Below are 25,949 nucleotides of genomic sequence, written 5' to 3'. Positions count from 1 at the left end.
TCCTGAAGGAAGTCGCCGTGTTGTAATTATTTTTATTTGATTATTGTTAATTTTCCCCCGTTTTACTTTATTTCGTGTTTCCGCGAGCGCTCACCAGAGCACCTGGAGATTCGTGTCTCCGGCTTTAGAGTACGCCGATGCTCCATCCCCGAAGAGGGAGCTGGCCCCCGAGCACCGCCGCTCCCGACCCGAGGCGCCATACCCGGTCGCGTAAGCCAAGGTTGGCCAGACGTGTTTCTGTTCAGCGACACTCGTCGTCTCAAGGCTTTGCACCGAGGCACGCCGCCCCCACGCGTTATCGGCGAAATTCCGGACCTTCACCGTCCGTCCACCGGAATTTCGTTGCACGCTTTTCCAAATTTTAATTTGAAATTTCTATTTCGAGAAATGTACTCAGACCCTTGTAGTACAGAAACTTTAAAAATCTCCCCTAAACTTTTTCAACATAATCAATTTGAAATTGGTAATGTGGTGACAACAACAACATACTCTAGCTTACATCTAACAATAACCAAATATAGTGTCTTCAGGGCCTCTATACTTTTGAATTCTCCACAGTTTCGTTTTAATAAATCTCAACAACGAGCTTTTAACCATTTCGTCTATGTGCTTAATAAAACATAACTTGTAGTCAAAGACGACACCTAAATCTTTAGTACTTATTATACGTACTAAAGGATCATCAAATGTCACATAATCGTACTAAAATAACATTAAAATTTCTTGTGAAAGACAATAGTTTAAATTTGGTTTTACTACAGTCAAGCATATTCTCCGCATACCATTTTAGCAAGTTTATCTGATTGTACTTTCTTACAATCTCCTTAATCATCTGCACATGGTAAAAACTGAGAGTGTTTGATAACATTAACATAATTAATAAAAATGATAAATGACAAAGGACCCAATATAGACCTCTGGGGGACTCCACTTATAGCATAGACAAGTTTCTAAGAGAACCCACTGTATTCAACCCTCAATTCAGATCTATAAAGACAAGAAGATAAAAATGACAATAAATTATTGTCAGAAAAAACCCATTTTCTTACGGCAAACTCGGCCAAATGCTTTCCTAACATCTAAATACATGACATCTACTTGGCCCTTTATATCAAGTTCTTCCGCAACGTATTGTGTAAACTGTACCAAATGAGAAAGAGTTGATTTGCTACCAACAAAACTATGTTAGAATTGAGATGTAAGAGGTTTTACAGAAAGCATTATACGATTAATGAGAACAATCTCAAAGATCTTTGAAAAATTGGAAACAATGGTCATCATGTTTAAGTACCGTTGCAACCCGGGATAGTTTCCATAAATCTGGAAACTGTAAAGTAAAATAAATGTTTAACCAAAACATTAACAACGCAATATTTAATTTAAAATGCTGGAACCTGGTCTGGTTCTGCCAGAAAACTACCTTTTAAGGTTTTAATTACTGGAAAAATATATTTCATCTTCTGAAATGGAGGGTATATCAATATCGTGGCCTTTTTTTCTCGCGAATGAAGGGCCAAAGCTCTTTTCGATTGCCTCTAACGGATGTCTCAACTTTCTCTATATAAGCTGTATTGAAATCAAAACACTTATGACGTTTAATAAGCACCAGTTTATACAATATTTAACTGAGATTAAGTTAATCACGCGTAACGAAGTGTTTAAGGACGTGTGATTGGCGCAGAGTCGGTCACGTGGTACTTTAAGACCATGTTAAAAATTCAATCAAGCTTCTGTAACCCTGGTCCTAGTCTTTTAAATTCTTCTTTGTAGAAATTACATTTAGTTTTTTTCAGATACTTTAGAACTTTTGTCTTTTATAAGAGTCCTCAAGTTTTTGGAAATCAATTCTTTACACCATACCAGGGAACCTAAAATATCATTAAGTTTTTTATAAAACTACTTCTTTAATTCGAAACGAAAATTCCCAGTTAGTATAGTATATATTTAACATCATATAATTCACAAAACTTAAAAAGTTTGAAATTAAATTTACGATTCGCGGCACACACTTGATTTGGGAGATTTTTTAGTGAGGTAATGCTAAGTGGAAAATATACAAAATTTGTAAATATGGAAGAAAAAATTAATAATTATACATTCGAAAACCATTTTACTGGTCATTAATTCCTTTAGGAAGAGGAAAAATGAGAAGTAAACATCTTATAAGTTGGATATCCTACTTTTCAATATAAACTTACGTACTTTTCGAGCGTTGGCCAAGGAAATATTGGAATAGGGTTCATTTCATGTCTTCCATTTCTGTCTGTCGGTCTGTCTGCCATCTACCGTCTGTGTCGATAGATAATCTCTGAAACTACTAAACCGGTTGTTGCCAAATTCTACATATCTGTTATGTATCGCGTAGAGATGGTAAAACGCTAACCAAAATTTATATAATCATCCGCACCAACAGTTTCATAATGTCATCTCAAAATTTTGTACAGGCAACATTATTTGAATTTTATAAAATAATATACTCCTACATTTGTGGTTTATGAATCCACCTTGATTTTACTTTACTAAAATATATCTCATAAAGGTACAGCACGTGCCATGTAAACCACCGTAACTAAACCATTGGTTTAATACTGATTACAGAATAATCGAACCACAAAGATGGAAAGTTTGTTTATGTCAGATTCGAATTTCAGACACGAGTCAAAAATATAATAATGCACTTGTTTACAAAAGTGTGTCAATGATGTTGTTTTTGACAATTTTTATAACTCATAAAACTCTGTAATTTTTTCATTTACGATACGTCACAAAATATAAAAATTAACCTGTTTATTTATAATGTGTGGTCCCATATTGAATGTTTGACTTCATTATGCTGCCCCTTTTTTATTGAATGAAAAAAAAAGCAACGTAGACAGCGTAAAGGCAAATTGCGGCTCAGACGAAGGAAACAGGTACTTTCCTTTCTAACAATTGGGTTTGCGTCACTACTTTTACCTAGCCGGACAGTGGGTCGTCACCTGAGGACATCCCAGACCACCACATGGTGTTTCAACGATCTGGCGAGGACGAAACAATAATTTAATCTGATGTTTTAATGGGTAGAAAGTGGAGTCGTTTTATGTATAGCAAAAATCGTTACACCGACAACAAATTTAATTATTCAGTCGTGTTTAACGTCAGTAGAAAAACACTAATTTCTGCTCGTCATACATTTTAAATTCACTTGCATGCATCATGGAGTGGACGATACCGCTTTGGCAAACAGATAAATTTGAATTATTTAATTTTTGTTCGCTTCGAGTGACCTCAAAAGTTGGGATGCATCCGTCTAGCGCGGAGTTAGAATTAGAAACCGAATGTGTTTCAGATTGAAAGTGTTGTTAATGTAGGCACATCGTAAATTTGAGTTTGATGTTTATTATACCAAGCGTTGTCGAATTAGTAAGGGGAAACCTGCGGTTGGCTATAAATTTGAAATGGAGAAAAGGTACAAAGAATAATTTTTGTTCTTAAATCGCGTCTAAAACGAAAATAAATCAGTTTTATGGGGTCACATTCACATTGTTGTAAAAACAGAGTGGATATAACCAAATTATGTAACTGTATTTTATAAGTAGTTGACTTGAAAGTCAATCTTTTCATATAAATTAAAAACAAATTTGGGTTAATTTTAAATTCTGTCATTGCTTCAAACTTTTAATTTTTGGACAGAATTGCTTCAGGATAAACGTATTTAAATGTTGTTACGAATGACAGGCTTTACCTTGGGTTCTCGTCTCTAATCGCTGAAACTGAAAAGAACTGACAATTTTTATTATTAACCCATTAACACTAGTATAAATTAGTTATTTAAATCTAGGCCACAATTGTCTTCTTGTACCCTTTTCGTACATTTTTGACTTTAAGATCTCCAGAGCGCTCTCGGCGTTCATACTGATATGCGACACAATAAATATTGTTAAAACTTGAATAAATGGCTAGCTGTCGACAATGATCCTAATCCAAGTTATACTATTTTGTTAACATTTGTCGGAAGAAAACAAATGAGTCAACAACCCACACGCGATATTTCAATTAGAGATGATTTTAATCAAGATCGTTTTAGATAGGTAAATATACATCTACAAGAAATATGTTTTAGCCCACTTTTATCTTTTTTTTTTCCTAGAGACTGTCATTAGTATTCAAACAAATAATAATTTATTGTTGTTGTCCCTTGCAATTAATTTATTGTTGTTGCCTCTTGCAATCATTCTAGAGAGCAATAAATCATAGTAAATCAAGGACCAATCACACAAAGATTGAAATAAGTGCATTTTTTTTAACTTGATTAGCTAATTAATAAACGATATATTTAAATTTCTTTTACTAATGGATCAATGATAAACTTTGTATCAAACCTTGATCAAATTTGGTTATTACCAATGTAAATGATGTTGCACTATTGTATTATAAAAATCTCGATGAATGGGCACCATTGTCTTCAACACACATTCACTTACTTAGCACATTCATTACGGTATTACAACACACTATTGACAAATCACACTTTGATTACGCTTATCCTTAGGTTACAAGTCCAAATAAAATCCATGAGTTTATTGTATGTCGCCCTTGGTAGTGCGAATTTGATTTCATACATATTTAATTTGCCATAAAATCAAGAGAATAAAAGTTGAAATATATTCCTTTTAAGGCACAATTACACGGCGGTAATCTGGAAAATCAAGCTTGGCAAACTTGTGCTGGAACGTGTTCGTTTGACAAACGCGTTGGCTACGACGATTATAATGTAAACATACACAGTTTCGCCAAATTTTATAACTTTGTTAACTGCAAGCTTGCTCGGCAAATCTGCAGGTGTATAATCGGCGCTTAACACTAAACACAAGCTTTTAAAACTCAGTCGTTAAGGATGCACACTAATTCAAAAAATGTACTTAAACCGCATTTCAGCTATAGAACTATTCATAATTTCGACATCCAAATTTTTCATCACTTCCTACTTGAGTAGTTAACTCAAGTTGTAAATAGAATTTCATTAATTTTGAATAATAATTAGATGTATTTGCATATTATTTAAAAATTGAAGAAGTTTATTAACCTCTAAATTTTTAAAATTCTTTGTTGAAGTGTTTTTATTGCTAGAATTTCGTGAAAATTATTTTTCCTCAATTGATTGATGATTTTTAGCAAGATCTATAAATTTGTAAATACATAGGTGTGTCACTAGAGCTGGATGGTAGCCAACAATAATCGTATCCGCATTAATATAAAAATTTATCATAAAATAAACAGAACCTTGCAATCCCAATTTAGCGTGATCTATTATTTAGAAATTCCAAACATTTCCAAGTTTTATCAATAAAATAACATTACCACTACTTAAATTTTTAACTTGTTATCTTATATTAAATAACACACATTCTGATATAATCTCGTGTTTCTTGGTGAATTACACAGTGATTCACTGGATGCCACTTTGAAAAACCGTCTTGGCACGTTAAGTGAATCATTTTTATCTCGTTCTTTCTTTATAAGTATATTATGATTATATATTTTTGTCAGTAATCCTCGTTATAAAGGAGCACTCGTTTTTTTTTCGCGTCACGCACTCCTGTCCTGTTAAGTCAGCGTACTGTTTTTTTTTTATACGGCGCCAGGAAATCACTTTTAATTAGATCTTTGTAAAAATCGTCTTCCTACTCTACGCATCGCGATAAATAAGTCCCAATTAGATTCTACCAGACGAAATAAGGTGGGGATGGTTGTCAAAGAGTACTTTTTTCCACAGTTGATGCACTTACAAATAGTGAGCAATGCAATCATACGATTCTAATCAAAGCTCATCTCGAGGGAGGCGAGAGCTTTGTGGCTGAATTTGATGAGATGTGTTTCTTCCATTAGGCGAGCATCATGCGGAAATGGCGATTAATTCGCTGATCCGCATTATCATCTGGTTTTCAGATAAAGAAATGTAAACAATGATGTTGTGAAAAATTGCAGACGATTAGTGATTACGAGATTTACAATTATTTAGCGAAAAAGGGGGTACCGAGGGCGAGGGCACCCCATTCGCAATGTCATTTCCGTGCCTGCTACGGATATTTAATTTCAATTCATCGGCAAACAATCATGTGAGGGCGAAAGTAAAAAACACTTGCCGGCATGTCATGTCTTTCTCTTCAATTGGAAAAGCGATTGGGGAAAAAATCACCTAGCTGTAGGCGGAAATGCGGAGGAAAATGACAATTACAGCTCGCTCGGCGCGCGATTAAAAATCGTTGGCATTATCTGTGAAGTTTGTTTGAAGTTTCGATAGGCACTCCCAATTTCTGCAATAATTATTGTCAATAAATTTATCTTCAAATATTTTATTTTTTCCACAATTCTCCTGAATAAAGTGTATACAGAAGTAATCTAAACAGAAGATTAGTGTACGCCGTACGCTTGGCAACGATTGTGATAAGGTCACAATGGTACTAACAATGCCGATCTTGTCTGCACCGGATTTACAACCGATTATTTCTGTTGCAGAAGTGGGCAGTTCTGAAGAGGGAGTTCCCCGATGTCATGTCTCGGTAAGTTAGCTCATATCCTAATAACTTTAAAACCGCCAATTTGCCCAACTGGGGCGATAAAAGTGCCCGAGATGGTCCATCATTCCGCCCCGTGTGGTCATTTCAAATCTTGCATTTAACTTTATATCACCGAGTTTATTCGAGCTATATTCCTTAATGTAACGGGGTTATGGCTGGACTTAAAACCAGCACAGGTAAGTGCTTTGATTGTTATTGCCCTACCGACACTTGGTCGTTCGATTGTCCATTACTTGTATTTGAACGCACTAATGAGAGTGGACAGGGCTTTCGCCCATAAACATCCGCCTCTTCGTACATGCTGCTACGACATTTAAACTCGATATTCAAAATTTACAAGCCAAGCTGACATGCTTCTGTGAAGTAGGTGTTTCACTGAGTTGTACGCAAAAGTGTGCTACCGTTTGATTGAAACCATTCTGAATTAAAGATGGGTGCCAGTCAACCACTGATTCCAAGCGGCGCCAACTCTGAATCAAAACGTTTTCAGTTGTGCGACTAATTTTATTTTCTGTATTTATGACAACGAGATATAATTTCGTAATATTTAAATAATAGCAGATTTTAAGGATTTAGTTGGTCTACAAGGAAAATTGTTCTTATCATATTTTACAAACAAAACAATCATCAATCCGAATATTTTTTCACCACACATAAGTAAAATGAATGTTAAAAAATTATGTAATGTTTGTACACTGAGGTGCAGTAGATAGATGAATACTGATTTTTATCAACTCGGTATTTACATTTTGCTAAATTGTAAAATAAATAAAATAGCTTATATAAATCTTAAACTGTGCAGTGGAATTGTGCAGACTAATCTAAATCCATTTTCTCCGATGAGTATTGCAACAAAACTCTTTTATCTACAATATAGATAATAGTTTTAGATACATTCTTGAAGTTTTATAATACTTATCAACTTTAATATAATGGGTAGTCCTTTTGCAATGCACAGGAAATTATATACCTCATTTAGTGCAATAAATACTTATCTGCTTTTATCTAATATCAATTCAACAAAGTAAAATATCAGCTTGTCTTATTTTATTTTTTATTACAGTAGTTTAATGTGTCACCTTTCTGGTTCACCGAATAATCTTTACAATTTTTTTAAGTATACAAGTTGAAACGTTGCTATTTTATTAACACAGGGAATTTTGGTACTGAAAAACTACAATGGTAAATTTTGTCAAATCTTGTTATACCGTGTGATTTTTGAAAAATCTGCTCTAGTTGGCCATTGGGCGTATGTCAACAGTGCAAGCGAAACGGCTGACGTAAGCATCATGGTCAACTAGATTATAGTAATTTCTCTTAAAATAAGGACCAAAGTAAAAACAAAAAAATATCGATGATTTTACGCCAACCAAAAATTTTGTTAATTTCCAAAAATATGTCTTTTGTAAAAAAATCGTTCAACGTGCCTGTAGTTTTTTTTTTTTTTTAATATTTTGTTTCCGACACCCCATCTCTAACTTTCGGGACTCTAGTGGTTAATAATTAATGGTTAAAAGTAATTCAGTCCTAAAATGTTTCAAACTATGTAGTTCAAATATCCACCTGAAATTTTTCATCTAATTCCACAAAAATCTCGGGATTATAATCAATTATTTAATCATTCTCCCAAAAATTCATAATAAATATCAATACAGTAAGAATATTTTTGCATTTTGATACAAATTGAAAACCTAAAAGTTAAAGGCCCTACGATCATTATCTGTACAGAATCGTAGTCGAAGTTTGATGGTGGGAAATGATGAACAGTGAGCACTTGCTTTAATTAAACGAAATTAACAGTGTATGAGGCGTGTAAAATAATAGAATATTAACAGTATTTAGCCAAGAATTTTCGTAAATACAACCCTGAAATTTGCGCAGATTTCAAAGCAGGTCTAGTTGTCTATGGGTCGACAAGGATCCTATTACGAAAATTGTTGATGTTCTAGATGACACTAATAGGGCCATAAAATTTTATTATTATGGTGTGATAAAGATTTCTCAAAAATAAAAGAAAACATTTGTTTATTAAAAAATAAAAAAATTACCAAAATTTTCATTATGTACTTAGTTTCTGAAATAAGTATTATTTAATTGCAAAAAAAATCTCGTATTACTAAAGTGGAAAATAGAGCGATTGCCAAACATGATTTCCTGCTAAATGTTTCAAGTGAAAATTGTGTGAAACTTGACATATTTTTGTTAATTTGTTATTTTCGCAATAATCTTGAAGTCTAGTCTAGAATTTCGTGAGTACCACTAAAAATTATTTCCCACAGATGAGCAAATAGTCGGAAATGAAAAAACAGCATTTTTTGTATTCTGCCATCTGTGAAATGTCAATAAAGCGTGAACTTAATTAATAAATTTGTAAAAACTGACCCCATAAATTAACTCCCTTAATGTAGAAACAGTTGAAGTGAATTTAAAAAATTGATGAAAGCTTACTTTAATAGAACTTCCCTCGCCCTTGAAGTACAATAATTATAAAATTTGATTTTGCGAATTTTACTTTTTTCAAGAGAATCCCTGTAAGATAAATAAATATATACATGTACTATCAAACTAAATGTAAACAAACGTGCTACGCGTATGTTTCAAATGAGTTTTTCCTTTACAAAATTTTGTGATCGTCTTGAACATTTTTACAAAGACACTATGGACCAATTTGGATAAGAACAGTGAATAATCACAGTATTGTGTTCCCAAATTTTTGGGGAAAAGGGGATGAGCCGTTCCTGAGTTAATCAATAAAATAAATCTGTTCTAAAAAATATGAAGGCAATGATAAATCACAAGTATATGTTATATTTTGAACATTTTCGAGAGGATCAAAATCAAAATTTTCAGATCAAGTCATCAGTTTTTTTAGGGGAGGAGGATAAACAAATATATTTTGATTAACAATTTACCATGCTTACGATAACTTTAGAACATCTACAAGGTTTCAAAGCATTAAACTGCAAAAAGTTGTTATACAATGTAGGAATCATTAAATAAAGTTTGGTTAGCGTTTTACCATCTACAGGTGTATTTACAATACATATATAAAATTTGACGACAATAGGTCCCGTAGTTTTGGAGATTACCTGTCTAACAAAAATCGACATAGACCCTAGACAGACAGACGGAAAGGGGAGACTTATTTTTCTGTACTCTAGGGGTCATGGCACATCGAGAAAATATGAAAGTAGCCAACTTTCTTAGCTTACGCTGTCCTTGTTACTTTTCAGGTTTTAACAGCAGCTTTTTTTGTTACCATTATGGCGATCCTGTATACTTGTCATTAGGCTGCTTTTTTTGACAGTTTTGAGATTGGTACTAAGCATGCCTTAAAAAAATTACTATTCTCGAATAATTGGAAGTCCGTCATTCTCAAAAAGGATAGTACGAGAATAGTGCAAAGGGTTAAAAAAGCTTCCCTAGTGTATGCCATATATGGAATAGACTTGGAGCTTTTTTTAACCCTTTGTACTACTCTCGTACTATTCTGGTCTAGGTTAAGTTCGTCTCTTCCCAATTCCAGGCACTGCTAGTTTGTCACCCTTTTCAAGGTGACAATGGATCTAGTTACTTCACAATACATGCAATAGACTATTACTGTAATTTGTTGGTGGATGTTGGTGGTATATGGGTTAACCTTAATTTTAAGATTATCGTGACGATAGTAAAGCGTCAACAAAATTTGCCGATTCGTACTGTTCAAATAACTGATGACGCCATCTTAAGATTTGTTAAGTAAATCTTATTCGAAATATGCAACGAAACATTCTTCTTTACATAAGATTTAATGATCTCCTAATTTTAACTTTTCGTATTTGACTTGTGATTATGTTATCGATAAAGATATTGAGTGTGTGCACTTCATATCAAATAATCTTATATTTGTTGAAATGAATAATTCCATCAATACCTATTCTATTAAAAATAGGAGCAACTGTATCCACAAAAATTAAAATTCTTTCCTCTTCTCCTTTCACTCATTCTCCTACAAATTAATAGGTAATACACTTCACACTTGCCACTCGAAGCGAAAAACCCGAAACGGTCCAGGCAGCACCTGCATGCGTCGTTTTTCGCTTTTGACAAAGCGACCGATCATGTCAGATGCAGACTCGGATATGCGCATTTCTTTCGAATGTGTATCAGTGGGATTGTCGGTCCCGCGTTACAAGAGTAGTTAATTAGGCCCAAGTCATGCTCATCAATTACCCGCTGACAGTAGTGCGCTCGCGCTCGCGTCGACCTTTCAAAAAGCAATTTGTTTCATCCATCGGCGAAGAAAGTGCAAAAAGCGGCTGGTTGCAGAGGGGCCGGAAAGCAGTGGACGAACCACCGCCGCGGCGGCAATCTTTATCAGTTAGCGTTGAGTTATCGTCTGTCAAATGAGTATCCCGAATTTCAAATTTCAATAACGGCAATAACGGCGAATGCTGGCGCAAGTTCGGATGGTGTGGGAGCTGCGTGCGGAATTGTTGAAACAGAAAGCGCAAAAATCTGTATGTAAAGTTTTGACTAAACCGAGCACAAAATTTTTATTTTAGATCGGCGTTTTTTATTAACAAAAACAGTGTATTACAACTAGGTTGCATCATGCACACAGTGCAGAAAAGGGTCACCAGCGAATGTGTACAGGAAAATCGCAATTAATTGTAATGGACAATGCTACCTACGAATTGGGGATTAGGTGAATGTGAGAAGTGCCTCAATAATGTAAATATGACCCGATAATATGGAAAAAAGTCATTTAATGCAGAAAATTGAAAACAATACAAAAAATCAAAAAAATCAAGCCCATTGATAAGAAGAAATATGATTCAAAAAACCTAAACTTTTTACTAGTTTATCAACTATACAACAAAAATACAATCTCATTTGAAAAACAAAACAAAAAGGACGTCGAACATTTACTCTGAAAATACGGGTGCAAGCTACATATGATGTAATTTTCCGGATCACATTCAAGTGATTACACGTTCATCCTGTAATAACAGAGACATGTTTACAGGATATCAAAATGGATCAGGCACAATTTGCATAATGCTATATCTGCATAATAAAATTCATACTTTTGTGCAAATTTTTCCATATGCAGCTATTAACTATTTGCTTTGCCCATCTTTTCCCTCTGTTAGGGAAATAGAGAAAATAATGTAAGAAGTTAACTATACACAAACAAGTTAATAGTTGTTACTGTATGTATCATCCTCATAAACACTGCAGCTAGCTTCATTGTAGCAAAGTGGAACAAATACGACCCTGTTTAGGGTTTGACGACGGCCAAGCTTCGATTGAGGGTTTGTAATTGAGGGGTTTACAAACTGAGAGCTTGGGTTCTTTAACTTTTAGATTTAGAAATTATGTGTAAGAATGGATGCCTAGTCTAAACCTTCAAGGCGCATTCATAAACCACAAGTACAGGAGCACGAAAATACTGAATTGTTATTTGACAAATTTAATTAATCATTTTAAATAGTTTTTTAAGTGAGACTTTTTCTAACATATTTCTAAAAAAAAGGAGCTACTAAATGTGGATAATTAGTTTCTATTGTTATTGTCTAAATATTAAACACCATCAAACACCGCTAAAGAATTAATATCCGTCATTATTTAAATTTTAATTGTCCGGGATAATAGATTGTAAATTGTACACTTTGCTGTAACTGAATGTACAAATCTAGATGTAAATATTCTGAAGTAGGTACCTACAGTTTATTACTTGGTAGTCCGGTTCACTAGACACCGCACTGATGTAACCGCACCTTTATCTTTCCGCGATAAAGCCGCGTTTAATGACATGTTAAATAACATATAACAACAGAGTTGAATATATAACAAACCGCAGTTTGTTTCATCTACCGGCGAAGAAAGCAAGTGTAAAGGAGGCGGTGTAGAGGGGCCGAGAACGAGCGGAAGAAGCACGCCGCGGCGGCAATCTTTATCAGTTAGCGTTGAGTTATAGTCTGTCAAATGAGTATCCCGAATTTCAAATTTCAATAACAGCGAGTGCTCGGGCGAAGTTCGTTCGATGTAGGAGTTATGCGCGGGATTGTTAGAACAAAACGATGTAAAACAAGCCGGAAGTGGTCCCTGATGGCTCGTACGGCGGCCGCCGCCGGAGCAAAATACGACTGTTCCGGGAACGGAGCTCGCGGAGAAATGATGCACGCTGGGACGGCAATTTTTAAATAATTGACTGGAGTCCGGTGGAAAATGAATTACAGGCTGAGGCCCCCATAATGTAGACGATGTTACGCTTATGTAAGATGCAGGAGGAGCCCGGATGGGATAGCTCGTGTCAAATTCGGCCCTGCTTTGCACAACCCCATGCATTATGGATCCGGCGCACGTATAATAAACCACCGATCGAGGAGGAGAACTTCGATAGTGAACGATCACTTTTTAACCGACGATTATTGCGAAAGGTGGAAATATGGATTGCTGAGGGATAAACACTAACCGCGAAAGATACACAAGTCGCCCACAGCGGTGTCGCGCAGCTCCTGTCATTAACGTTAATATTATTTATAGTATACTGGGTGTTTCACCTGTTCCACCTCGTCTGGAGGAGATATTAATATAGTGTCAAATTGGCCCTGAAATAAATTATACGTTTCTTCTGGCTTAAATTGCTTCTGAGTGTGGTCGAAAACAACGAAAAAATCGACAGTTTCGGAATTACTACAGCAAACTATTAACGCTAAATCTGTAATTTGATATTATTGCCCTCACAAGGCGTGGAATGAAAATGTTACTTTTTTTATTTCTTGAAGAAGTCACTGCTAAGTTTATTACAACTGTCATATATCAGAATACAACCTGTTTCGGAACTCTAATTTACCATTATCAGCCTAACAAAAAAAATTACAAAAATTGGAGTAAATATGACACCAGTTTTGGCGAATAACCAAAATGGGGACATGCAGGAATAGCATAGTTAAAACTAGACCGAAAAGTGCACAAAATGAATTACTACAACTTATTATCACCGATTTGAACCATAAATAAAATTTGTAGGAAATCAAATATAGCCAAAGTGGCGAATTACGAAGTAGAAACTAGTACCTCGACAATAACTCATGTTTAATTAAGTGAATGGCGATATTCCATAGGGCTAATTCATTTAAATAGATATTCCCCACGTCCGGCGTCCTTTGTAAGATTAATGATCTCTCACACTTTTAAAGTGTTAAATTTGATAGTTTTGTTGTAATTAAGGAAGAAATTAAAATTTAAGAAATCGAGATAGTGCTGACTGGATGTGTTAGAATTACTCTCGAACCTCGAATGAAAGCCGGAGAAATACTTCTGGTCAGCCTACCATTTACCTTGTAATCATCAAAGGGTTAGAAAATTTTTTCGTCCCCAAAGTTTCCTTAACACTACAAAGCACAAAGTAAAACCCAATGAAGACTGGAAACAGTACAGTCAAAAATGTATTATTGTCACGCGATTTAAGAAGTACACGATTCATACTTCTTTAAAAGTTAGAAATAAGAGATACACCGTTCAACGCAAATGCTGGTCATATCCTCCATATTTCCCTCTTCGTCTTTGTGGGGAAAAGGCGAGGGAGAAACGACTTACACTCAAGTTTTTCATGTGAAAAAATGTCAAAATAGTTTCCGAAACGCGTCAGTATTTATGTTCACATGACACGCACTTTTTCGCTTTAGTTTTAGCATATTCGGTAAATTTTCATCGCAAACTTTTTAGTCTGAAAAGCTGCGTTCAATAATACTTTGACAGCTAAGATAAATTTTGTAATAATGGACTTGACACAATGTGCTTTCGAAGGAAAGATGTTCCCGTTTACGCACGACAGTACTACTTTTTCACAGACCCGTTGTTGCATTACTACCACCCTAAAACAAAGCTGTCTAAATTTTTGCATGGGACGTCAATTTTTACGTAGGATGATGGATGTGTTTTCACTTAAATAATAAATTATGTATTTTTCCGCAAGTACACTGGCGTCTGTTGTTTCGTAGCGATAATAATTAGCACCTGATTTGCATCTTGAACAAAGAATTTTTTGTTTTGCTGTATAATTTCGTATCTGTTAAAATGTCGCCAATTCTGCTGGTATTTATTTAACGTACTTGATATTGCTTTTAGAGTTAGCGGCTCACTAAATACATATTCTATCTACATAAAATAACAAGAATTTCTGATTTATTCACAAAATATAATTATGCCACTCGGCAGCCACAGACCAGTTGAGTGACATCATAATTTAACTTTGTAACTACTTATACTAATATAATAAGTTGGCAACGTCTGCACTGCGTCAGTGCTCCTGGTGCACTTAATAACCAGCAATCATTCATTTTTTCACATTGTGACAAGTTTCTGTCTGTTTTTTAAATTTAGACGAGTTTTATATATCCCCAAATGTTGTTTACTTTTTGTAGCCGACAGAAATACGACTTTTGATTTTCCTAAATTAACGGTTTTCATAATGCGAATCCCACGGTGTAATAAATAAACAACCAGCAATTATTTCATAATAACAATAATTGCTGGTCGGAAAATGACGCACTTTTATTACAACACAATGATACGTTTACGGTAATAATCGTGATTTTCATCGACTCCGGGGTTCGTTAGAAAAATTGTGAGTTACGTTAATTGCGTCACGCTACGTCGCGCTACGTCACTATATCAACTAAATTAACACAACTTTCATTATCGCCTGCAGTAAACGTCAATATGCTGAGTAGATAAGTTTACGGCCACTTGTTCAACTGGTCCAGCGTTAAGTCTATGTTTTTATGATCCAGGCCTAGAACTCCTCGGCAGGTGAAACAGCAACCCGAGAATTTACGTTATGTCAACGACTGTAACGTAAAATCAGCGTTGTAATTACGTAAGTGTGTCTGTAAGATTGCAGCAGGCTCCCGGAATTATTATTTATGGACGGTGGTTCTTTTGAGTAGCGGAAGACCGGCGTCCCCGGAGCGTTACCGGAATGAATTTGGGCTTTGAAGGTCCTCGAGCATCATGTGTTGTTTTTGCCCGTGAAAATTACCACAGGATCGATTGGAATGCTACACGAAATCTATGTTTAAAAGATGGATGCTGAACACAGGCAGATAGGAAATTTATTTTTTTACGACAATTTTGGAGCAGAATTTGGGTAGCAGTTGCGGTTATATCGGAACACAGCGAGAACTTTCATAATTAAATAAAGATTATTTATAAATATTATAAATTAATTCTGTGCCAATTTTTGCTACAAAAACACTTATTACAGCAATAATTGATCCTACTTTGTGTTAGTTAATGAAATTAATGTGTTTTTGTTATTTAAGATTGTGTTCTATGTATCACAAGTCAATCAGTTGTTACAAAATAATAGAATGTGATTTTCCTCAGACAAATATTTTAAGTTGTCTATAAAGCTATAAAGGAAGTTGTGTAACAAGAATGTTGCTATACATTACTAGATACTCGTCAGGTGATGGTAAGAGTTTAAAATATTTCTACAATAAGAAGTGGATGTTAATAGTTTATTGCCACCACTGTTAAAACAGGTACAAAGAATACAAGAAGTTTTTTGTTTCGAAGATTTGAATAAAATTTAAATTATACTTGCATAAGACTCAAAACTTATATAACGCAGATGATCTAAATGATTTAAAGCAAATTTTTCATAATTTAAAACCAAAATTAACCAAAAAAAAAACTGTAAATTGAATATAAATCTGTCTTTCTAAGAAACAAAAATGTTTAGAGAAACTAAGTATTCAACTGGTTTTTCATACACAAAACAAACTCACAATTTCTTTGTTCATCCACTTCAATAATTTAACCACATTATGTCAAAAATTTTGCTTCTATACCTACTTGTAATTTATGCTTCGATTTGTGTTTTTACGTTTGGAAAAAATCGCAAACTAACGGTACTAATGGAAAAACTTCTGAAAATTGGAATGAAGATATATATATATATTCAGAGAAAAAAAAGTCCAAAAACCGAACATTTTCAGACAAATGGTTACAAAAAGAATAGTTACTAACTAACAAGTTTGAATGTGAGTCCATCTGACGAGTCAACTTAGAACCAACAGATCAAAAATCAACTAACCCACCCCTGAGCTAGATATCACTTTTCAGTATTAAAGAGCCATCCCATGACGCCTCGGCACAGCGCTTAATAACGCTGGGGCCCTTCAATTAAAGCATTTATCGGCGTAAATCTTGTCGCTTCGCGGGTTCACAGGACTCTGTCCGGTTATTGTTGCATTGTGTTAGATGCGACAACCTGATCGATGTACCAGGACTGGTTCTCCCCCTGGGTCGCACCGATAATTTAATACACAGACTCATTTAAATCCGGCAAAAATACCGAGTCCGCCAGACCTTGTAAGTTTTAAATTACAGCACAATTGCACGAGATTGGTGAATACATCTGCATAACTTAGCGGCCCGATCGACGGCCGATATCATTGTCGCATGCCGTTTTTGCTCGTTATTTTTTCCGATGAACGGGTTTCGACTAATGAATATTTCTGCAGGACCGAGACAAATGGCTCCGATTCGGTTAAATAATCGCCGTTCAGAGTGCCTGCAGGACACCGGAATGCGAAAAGGCGACAGCGAAATGCCTGTGGACTGATTCTTTGGGGGCTGAGTACAAGAGAACCTGCACGAGCTTATTTTGGTAATTGACTTCGATGGATATCAAAGCACAGCTGGTTGCAGATAATGTTTTATATGACATAATTTTGGTTCATAAATCGACATTAAAGCTTCAAGAAAAATGTGGCCAAATACCTAGCAGGCAACAAAGGCTATTCAAGTTCAACAGTAACAATATACCTACGTGAAGCAACTCCACACTACTTTCTATGATGCTTCAAATGATCATATCCTCATTTTGATGTTTCCAATACTAAGTTCTATGATAAAAAAAATGTTCATAATATGAACTCGTGTGCTTAGTTCACTCGAAATGACTCGTGCGTCAACTGCAAACTTTATACTAATTAAAAAGGTGTTTCCCGTAGTTATTATGGCAAAACTATTACATAGATTCAAAAGTGTTTCAAAACATTCAAAATGTTTTGTTTTTTTTGTGGCTTTCAAATGCCAAAAAAAATGTGCCTCACTGTCGCAATAAGGCTGCAAAATTAACAGAAGACATTTCAGAGCTACTCGTGATACTAAAATAATTTTTGGACATATCGTGTTTTTCCTTTTAACTTTTGACAACCATATTTACGCCAGTTGCTCTTACGTATATTGTAAAAATTTGTCGTACCTTAGAATCCTTCAAGTGCATAATATCTTGTTAAACACGAACTATGTTACCATTTATAAATCACCATAATCTTTCAAATATTTAATCTAAACATGCAATTGCAATTTAAATGGATTTGTACATTCAAGGCCAACGAAACCATAAGGCGTAGGTACATACATTAAAGTGTCCATAGAGAGTGAACGTTCTCTGTAGAGTATTAAAAATTATGGAGGCTATTTCTAAAATAGATGCCAATTTTTTTTAAGGTGTTGCAAATCAATTTTGGAAGATGCTTATTTTCATGAAAATGTTTTTAACACTCTGAGCCCTTTAGTGACTTGATGTGGTTCCATACGCTGAGAAAAGTAAGTTTTGTTTATTAATATCAGTAAATCAATTTAGACGGCAAAATTTATCAACACATTTATTTTAAACAAAAAGATAAAAATAAGTTCACGTAGGATGCATAGTCACAGAGATAATGACGATTAAATCTCTACATGAAAACATTATTTTTTTCTAAAACTTGAACTTCTTAAGGCTTGACTACAGTCTATGGGGCTTTTCATTTGGTTTAAAGGATAATAAAAGAATGTCAAAAAGAAAGCTAACTGAAAAAAACATTAAACAAATAATGTGAGCTTATTTTGATTTAAACAAACTGTTCTGGTTACCATGTCTGCATAAATATTAATCGAGCGATCTGCTTAACTTTTTTTATTTGCTGCCGCCGTCGCGTGATTAAGATAATTTGTAATCAAGTCGTTTTTGGGAATAAAATCGTATGTTTGTGCTAAATTCGTTGAGTGAATGACCTGGATTTAACACACATACATGATCTCACCTCCAAGGATGACTCTGTAACAAATTATCGCATTTTTTATGAGTTAATGGTAGGACTTGTTATGTAATCTGATTTTCACTAGATATGCATAAATTATATTACTAAAATTTGCTAATAAAATTGTGATTAAATTTTGGGCGTGTTTGTTAAGATGAACCTAAAACTTGTTTTTCATATTTGTTGTTTTTAGGTCCATAAAACCGCAGAACATAACTGGACCAGTTTAACGTTCTGTCTGGCATGAACTGTTGATAGCACTAAAGTTTTTTGTTATGGCATACAAATACCAGGGAAAAAATTAATGCTAATTAAATCCTGGTTATAATTCATAAAAGGCTGTTAAATTCACGACACTTCATTATTCACAATCGCCTTTTACCGAAAAACAAAAAAAAATATACAGTTAACAATGTTTGTCATAATTAATTGATTAGCATAAGCCATTAGACAAAGATCGTTTCAGCCTATGATTTCGACTACTATAAAGTCTTCTAAATTTTTAGAACGTGTCTATTAAGATCAGATTTCCATTGCGTGTGTATACAAATAGCGAAACCTCCTACATGTTTCATAATTTTCTAACAGATTTAAATTTATGTAGATACCTGTTTTGTTAATTTAATGAAATGTATAATTTAGCATATTAACGCTGACTAAGTTAAAAAATTGGATGCCCAAACGTGTGAAAGCTGTCACGATCGATTTTGAAAATTTTGATCGTAGAAAAAAATCGGACGAGCGTAAATCAGATCAATATGTCAACGCGTTTCAGCCGCGAGATTTATTAAATTTACGGTATTTTCATTTTGGAATACTCCCCTAATCCGGCACTGGTTTACGAAACCCATTTATTAGAAGCTCACCGAGATGAGTTTGAACTCACCCGTTGAGTTATTAACGTCTGTAAATTAAACTTGACGGCTGCGTTGTTTGCATCAGGTGTTTGAATACTTTCGAAAGTCTTCGTTATCTGATATTCGATAATCTTCGTTAACCGCAAGGCATTCTTCACGAAAATTACGATTATCGTCGACGTAAAACTGGACTAAAACAGTTTCGAAATTCATACGTCAGACGATGTGTAGTCGCGATAAACATAATTAAAAACCGACAGATTTTTTCCAACAAAATATCAAATTTCACATTCAAATATGATTAAGTGTGCACATTCCCTGTCATTTCTTTTGATTTATCTGGTTACTTTTCACTTGACACGTTACAAGTTAACTGTTTCCTCAAATAAATTACCTAATTGCCGTTTCATCACAAAACATTTTCAAACGCTTCTGTAAAAAAATGGAATGGTCAAAAGCAAATAAATAATTCCACGCTTTTCCGAGATTCGGAGATGCGACTAATTATAATAAATTTGAATATTTGGCGCGCTGTCAATTTTTTGGAGGACCGAATCAAATGAATGGCTGCAGTAATCAAGTACAACATACGTTTGTGGTTTTTGAAGCGTTAATGATCTTCAGCTCACCACGATTGCGTAACGTAGCATTATTTATAACAGAAAGTGTCGTTCGCAAAATTCTACCTACGTGTTTGGTCATCACTTGCCCTTTGTAGTCAAAACCTAGCGTGATTTTGCTGACAGTAACGAGAAGTTTCCGCCGTGACCTGCATCGAAATCTTGAACCAATTATGCAGATTTGCAGCATTATATTATTCATACACTTTTATGAACAAAACGTTGCATGTACACGGGACTTAAGGCATCACTCTTTATCTTTTTACGTAGCGGTCTGGTGTTAATGAAGGAGCAAAACCGATTCAGATCTTCGTCTAAGGGGTCTGGCGCTACGCGGTTACTTTGTGGCTCTCCAGTATTTCAATCGAGAGCATGTTCTTTCAAGACGATTGTATCTCTCTGTATTTATTCGGTAGTTGTGTGTTCTTGCTGGACTCTATCTGCGAAGTATTCGCTATCTCTATTACGGCCCACCAGATTGTTTTACATTTACACGCAACATTGTCTCGTGGGTTGTTTTGTTGCCTGGTTTCTTAAGTGAAGCTTGAGAACTCTATCGAGGCTTTGAATAATTATTTAAGTTGTGGGCTTCTGATAATAATCTGGATTTGGGAAAACTGATAGTAGTCGCTAGTCGGCAACTGTTTTCATCTTGAATCTTGAATCTTTTTGTAAAAAGTGTACAATACTGATAAAAATATAACAAGAATATCGTTATTCTGCTTTGTCTACATTAATAAACAAAAAGGCGCGCCACTATCACTTCTACAACGTAGTTAAGTTTCTACGGGTCTAAATCAATGATTAGTAATCACATTTGTTAAATGAAGCTACTAGTAAAATGCTAAAATAAAACGATTTCATTATAAATTTAAAAAAAAATTGGAGTATAATTCAATATCTTCACAAAGAAACTTTTTGATAAGTTCCTTTGATACGCCATACACAAATAAACTGTGTTTTTAACAGGGGGCCCCAAAAAAAAATTCATTTTTTTGCTTCTCGATGGTAAACTAAGGGAAATTATAATAGGAGTATTAACTAATATTTCACAGCTTGAAAAATACGGAAATATTGATCTCCCGTTTAGTTAATAAGTATATGTACTGGCTAAACTATAGAGTTAATTACTTTGAAATTTTAACTATACCTTATGATTATTCGTCGATGGTAAAACACTGACTAAAATATGTGTAACCATCCCCTTAAATAAACTAACAGCGTCACTTCAAAATTTTGTTAAATATAAATTCCTCATACTTTTAACATTAACTACAGATCAGCTAAAATTTATTTAAATTCCCTGTATTACATATTTTATATTTTATTAAAGATGACACAACTTGCTGTTTTGAACCGATTATAACAACAGAACAACGATCTGATTAGGATCGTACTGAACATATTAAAATTAATATATTCATCCCATACTAATATGGATGACGTCACCTAAAAAGAAAGATTTTTATTGAAAATTATGGCTTGAAGCATGCACTACTGAAAGAGTTGCTGTGTATTTTTTATTCTTCTTGAATATTGTAAAATATATTTCGACTTGTTTTGACGATTCTGATCGACACGGCATACTTGTGGTATGCAGAATCGACTTATTTTGCGAAAAGGAATTGGGTATTTTCTCCACACTGTGACGTTTGTAGATTCAAGAAATTCATTAAAAAACTTCTACTTTTCAAGGATTTTCTGTAGAATTGACTTATTTTGCGAAAAGGAGACGATTAGGTATATTTTCCACATTCTGGCCTTGTGGATTCAAGAAATTAGTTAAAACAACTTCACTAAAGTTACTTATCAACTTTGTTCTTGTCTTTTCTAGCATTTCCGGTAATAGAAATAGAGAGAGAAGGTCATAGAAGAAATCGAAAATACTATGAATCAGAGTTGGCCGTGAGACCAGTTGTATGGGTGGTAGGACTGTACAGCTCACACATTACATCATTAGTTAACACATCTGGATATTAGCTGATTGTGAAAAATTTAACATGGCTAGCTGAATTCACCACTCCGGTCTCCGGTGATTTGTTGATAAAAAAATAAGCATTGGTTTCCAAGGAATCCGAAAATATATCAATACACAGTGACAAAAATGAGCACTTAAAACATTATGTTGGTATTAGTTTACAAAAAGTTGACGTCAATACTACCACCCAAAAGTTGACAGGCAACTATAATTCATTTTATTTTCAATCACACGGTATTATGGAGACCGGCTGTGTAAATCTAAATTAAATGCACTGTGCGCATCACAATTTATATACAAGCTTCTTTATTAGTTAAGGTATTGGTGTGCGGTAAAATCTAAATTTAATGACAAATTCATCATTTTCGGAATGTCAGTCCAAATTATACGTTTATTGGAACTGCAAGTACTATTGCATAATTTGACTTTTATTGGACAGATAATCTCCGAAACTACTGGACCGATTGTTGTAAAATTCTCTATGTATGTTAGAACTACCAAGTAGATGGTACATACAACACTAACGAAAATTTCAAAATTTACCAAATCATCCCTACCACCAATGTGATGACATTCCCTCAAAATTTTTCACAGTAAGTAGGATTTACGAAATAACATATTCCTGTATTTGCTCTTTATGAATCTATTAAAATTTTCACAAAAAATCGAAATCGTACAGTAAACTATTATACTAGTACAGGGCATGATTCTAAGGGCGTAGTTAGCTATGGATTTCAAAAATCCCGCTTCGCTGAAATTATGCCTCAATATGTCACTTCTCACTTGTCATTAATGTCATTTGTAACCTGTCATAAAGTCGGCGTTTTTCTTGTTTTAACGTTTTTCAAGTGTGTTAGGAAGCGAAGACTGTGAAAATGGTTTATTCAGTAGAACAAGACACTTTCCTTGTTATGTCTTGTTCTACAGTGTGACTTCGTAAACGAAGAGTTTGTGTATTCTGTAACCACTTGTAAGCAAGAATATCTGGCCAAACACCGTGATTTAATAATTCAAGAAACATCGTTAGAGGGTCACATTAGAGATGTAATCAACAGATTTGTTCGAACTGGCAGTGTCCACAAAGAGAAATCTTGTGGAAGACCTTTAGTATCTGAGGAAGTTGTTGATGATTTGAGGCGACTTGAGCGGAATCTGCAAACATCTTTGACAACATTTTTTCAACAGTCAGGAGTTCCTGTTGCAACATGAAATTGAACAATGGGCATTGACCAAAGGATTACAGAACATTTTTGAAATTAAAAACATTTACACTTACTGTGATATTTAACCGCAATAAATTTGTTTCTTTTTATTGTAATGAATTAGGTTTATTTTTAAAAAGATATGAACCATTTAGGCAACTCGTTATACAGTCTTTGTCATGCGTCCTTGGGCATTTAGTGCAGTTCAAATCTGAGAGGCACGTTTATATGACCTACGGCGACCGTATAATCATTTATAGAAACCCTGTATAAGCGGAGTTTCCGTAAGATTATTGCGTGGCTTTTCGTCGACTAGTGGATTTCAAACATGTAAACGTGAAAATCGCATAGTTCGAAAGGCGCATGGGTTTTTTTTTGTTTTTTTTTATGCTATTATTGCTATTGTCTACTATATGTTTTATTTATTTGAGAGACTTAGTGTTTCAGCCAAGGATTTTTTTACAGTTGTAGGAATTTGAAAAATCTTAGTCAAGCCACCACAGAATAACACATTGTTGAGCTTTTACAGCACTTACGGACTGAGGGCAACTCGTAACCTGAGTTTATCATTACAGTTACCATGATATGGTTACGTATAACTATTTAGAATTATAAAATTTATACTGACTACTAATGAACTAATGGAAAATATTTCATGCTATTCATTCTAATTATAAATGTTGTAATGACGGATGTATGTAGTATTGATTTTTTTTTATTTATGTACAAAACAAATGCATTAATAATTAAAGTCTCATTATGTAAAATGAGTTTCCTTCTTCTGTCATTAGAAGACAATTTTTTGTTCATTGCTACTCTTCCCTCTATGCTATTTAAGGTTATCGACCAACAGTAGAAGCTAAAAAAAAGGTTAGGTGAAGCATTTTAGTTTTTGAAATTAGTAGAAATTACAAAATTCGAGTGCACAAACAGTGCAGTAGCTAATCAAAGAAAGCATCGTTTATATGAACGAAAAGACTAAATCTTGGTAATGAATATATTTTAAATATTAGTTGCATATATCTCTTGTTAGATATAGTGATAGAAATACTCCAGGGAAAACTTTTTCTCTTTGTATCTTATGCACTTTGTGTGAGACAAAAAATTACCAAATTTTGAGTATGGCGTAGAAATTTTATGTCAAATTTTCAAGTTTGTCATCAGAATTATTTGTTAAACAGAATCTTTGGTTTATTTCACGTTTTACTACTCTACTTAATTCTGAACGATGAAACGATTTAGTAATTTGGAAAATTGTGCGCAATAGACTGCCCGAAAAATTGTATCATTTAAGACTTCCCCCATACCACTGTCATTTTAATGCCTTTAAAATGGTTGGAATGTAAACGAAAGCACGAAAAAAAAATTCCAAGAACTAATGCTTCTCATGTTCATGTATTGTAATACAATTATCTAAGTTTGCAATATACACTGAGAAAATTATATTAAGCACTCGGAAAAAATCATAGATTCGGCATGGCAAACGCAATAGGTTCTGAACAATTGTGAAACAAATCAAGTCATTTTCAATGTTAATTCCGTTTCAGATGATAATGATAGTGAAGATGATGACAGAGTGTTGATGAGTCATAGTTGATAAATTAAATACATATCTAATTAAAAAATAAAACGTATAATTATTTAATTAATTGTGAACTTCTGCAATTTGCACACAGCAAGTTACAAGACAGCACATACTTTTGGTCACTAAAATACATCACAGTCTAAGTGTTTTGAACAAAGATATTACCACGACCGTATCTAGAATTATGAAATATTTTGAACAAGTGATATATTTATTCGTTTCCATTTTTGTTCAAGTAGAAATAACCGTGGAGTGCTGTGAACCAGAACAGAATTCAGTGATGAAAAGGGATATATGAAGGATATTTTCTTTTATGTAATAAATGTCCGCGTATGATGGGGCGCCGTCGTGTTTTCTTTATGCTTTGTGGCAGCGCCGAGCCAACACAGAAACAACAACAACAACGACGTCCGTCCGTCAGAAGTCCATTGCAGAAATGAACATTCGCGTTTGATGTGAAAGGTCGGACATTAATTCATAATGAACGAGCAGAGCAGCTCCTCGCCCGCTACCACTTATATTTCCTTAATCCCTGAGAGCACACAAACGGACCAGCGGCCGCCGCCGCAGCACCGGCCGCATAGCATGATGAAAACCTAATGGTTATATCTCTTTATGTCGAGATCAAAGGGCAGCGGGCAGCGCCTGGTGTGCACAAGATCGTCCTTTTTTCGAACTCATCATATCTCGAGGCCGTGGCGTATTGGTGGGTCCGCACACGGCTCTAATTAGTGAGCGCATCTCTTGTCGGTGCAAGGACCGTGACGGGACCGGTCGCAGCCACACCGGATAATCGACATAAGCTCCCGTAATTGCCCTCTTCATTTAGCCAACCCGTCATTACCGGAGGATTTATCTACCCACGAATTCGACAACATTTCTTACAACTTCTTGGCGGAATAATGATCGCTTTCGATTCGGAGGCTCGAACCAACACTCGGGTTCTGCGTGTTCGTTCATCCGAAGCGGAGTGCAAATTCGATTAAAAGCTTGGATTTGTTGATAACATAACAGAGATAAATAAGTGTTGCCAAAGGTGACACAATTGGGGCAGTTTA

At 34.6% G+C, this 25,949-nt stretch overlaps 1 protein-coding gene across 2 annotated transcripts in view; it reads left to right on the top strand.

Annotated features, from left to right (window-relative positions):
• Positions 1-25,949, top strand: part of LOC135129870 (transcription factor SOX-13) — a 226,760-nt gene that overhangs the window by 40,498 nt on the left and 160,313 nt on the right. Inside the window, exons 1-2 of one of the 2 annotated variants that reach the window (XM_064057142.1) lie at positions 6,378-6,440; positions 6,499-6,542. In XM_064057142.1, the coding sequence (XP_063913212.1) occupies positions 6,438-6,440; positions 6,499-6,542 (47 nt within the window). In that variant the 5' untranslated portion in view covers positions 6,378-6,437. Of the gene's footprint in view, positions 1-6,377; positions 6,441-6,498; positions 6,543-25,949 lie in introns of those variants that run through there. The other variant, XM_064057149.1, reaches the window with a different exon arrangement.

Source organism: Zophobas morio, unplaced genomic scaffold, assembly GCF_036711695.1.
Source record: "Zophobas morio isolate AGI-343-1 ecotype UQ-CSIRO unplaced genomic scaffold, CSIRO_AGI_Zmor_V1 ptg000002l, whole genome shotgun sequence".
NCBI lineage: Eukaryota > Metazoa > Arthropoda > Insecta > Coleoptera > Tenebrionidae > Zophobas > Zophobas morio.
Note: the sequence above shows the minus strand (reverse complement) of the source record. Positions and strands in the feature narration are given on the sequence as shown.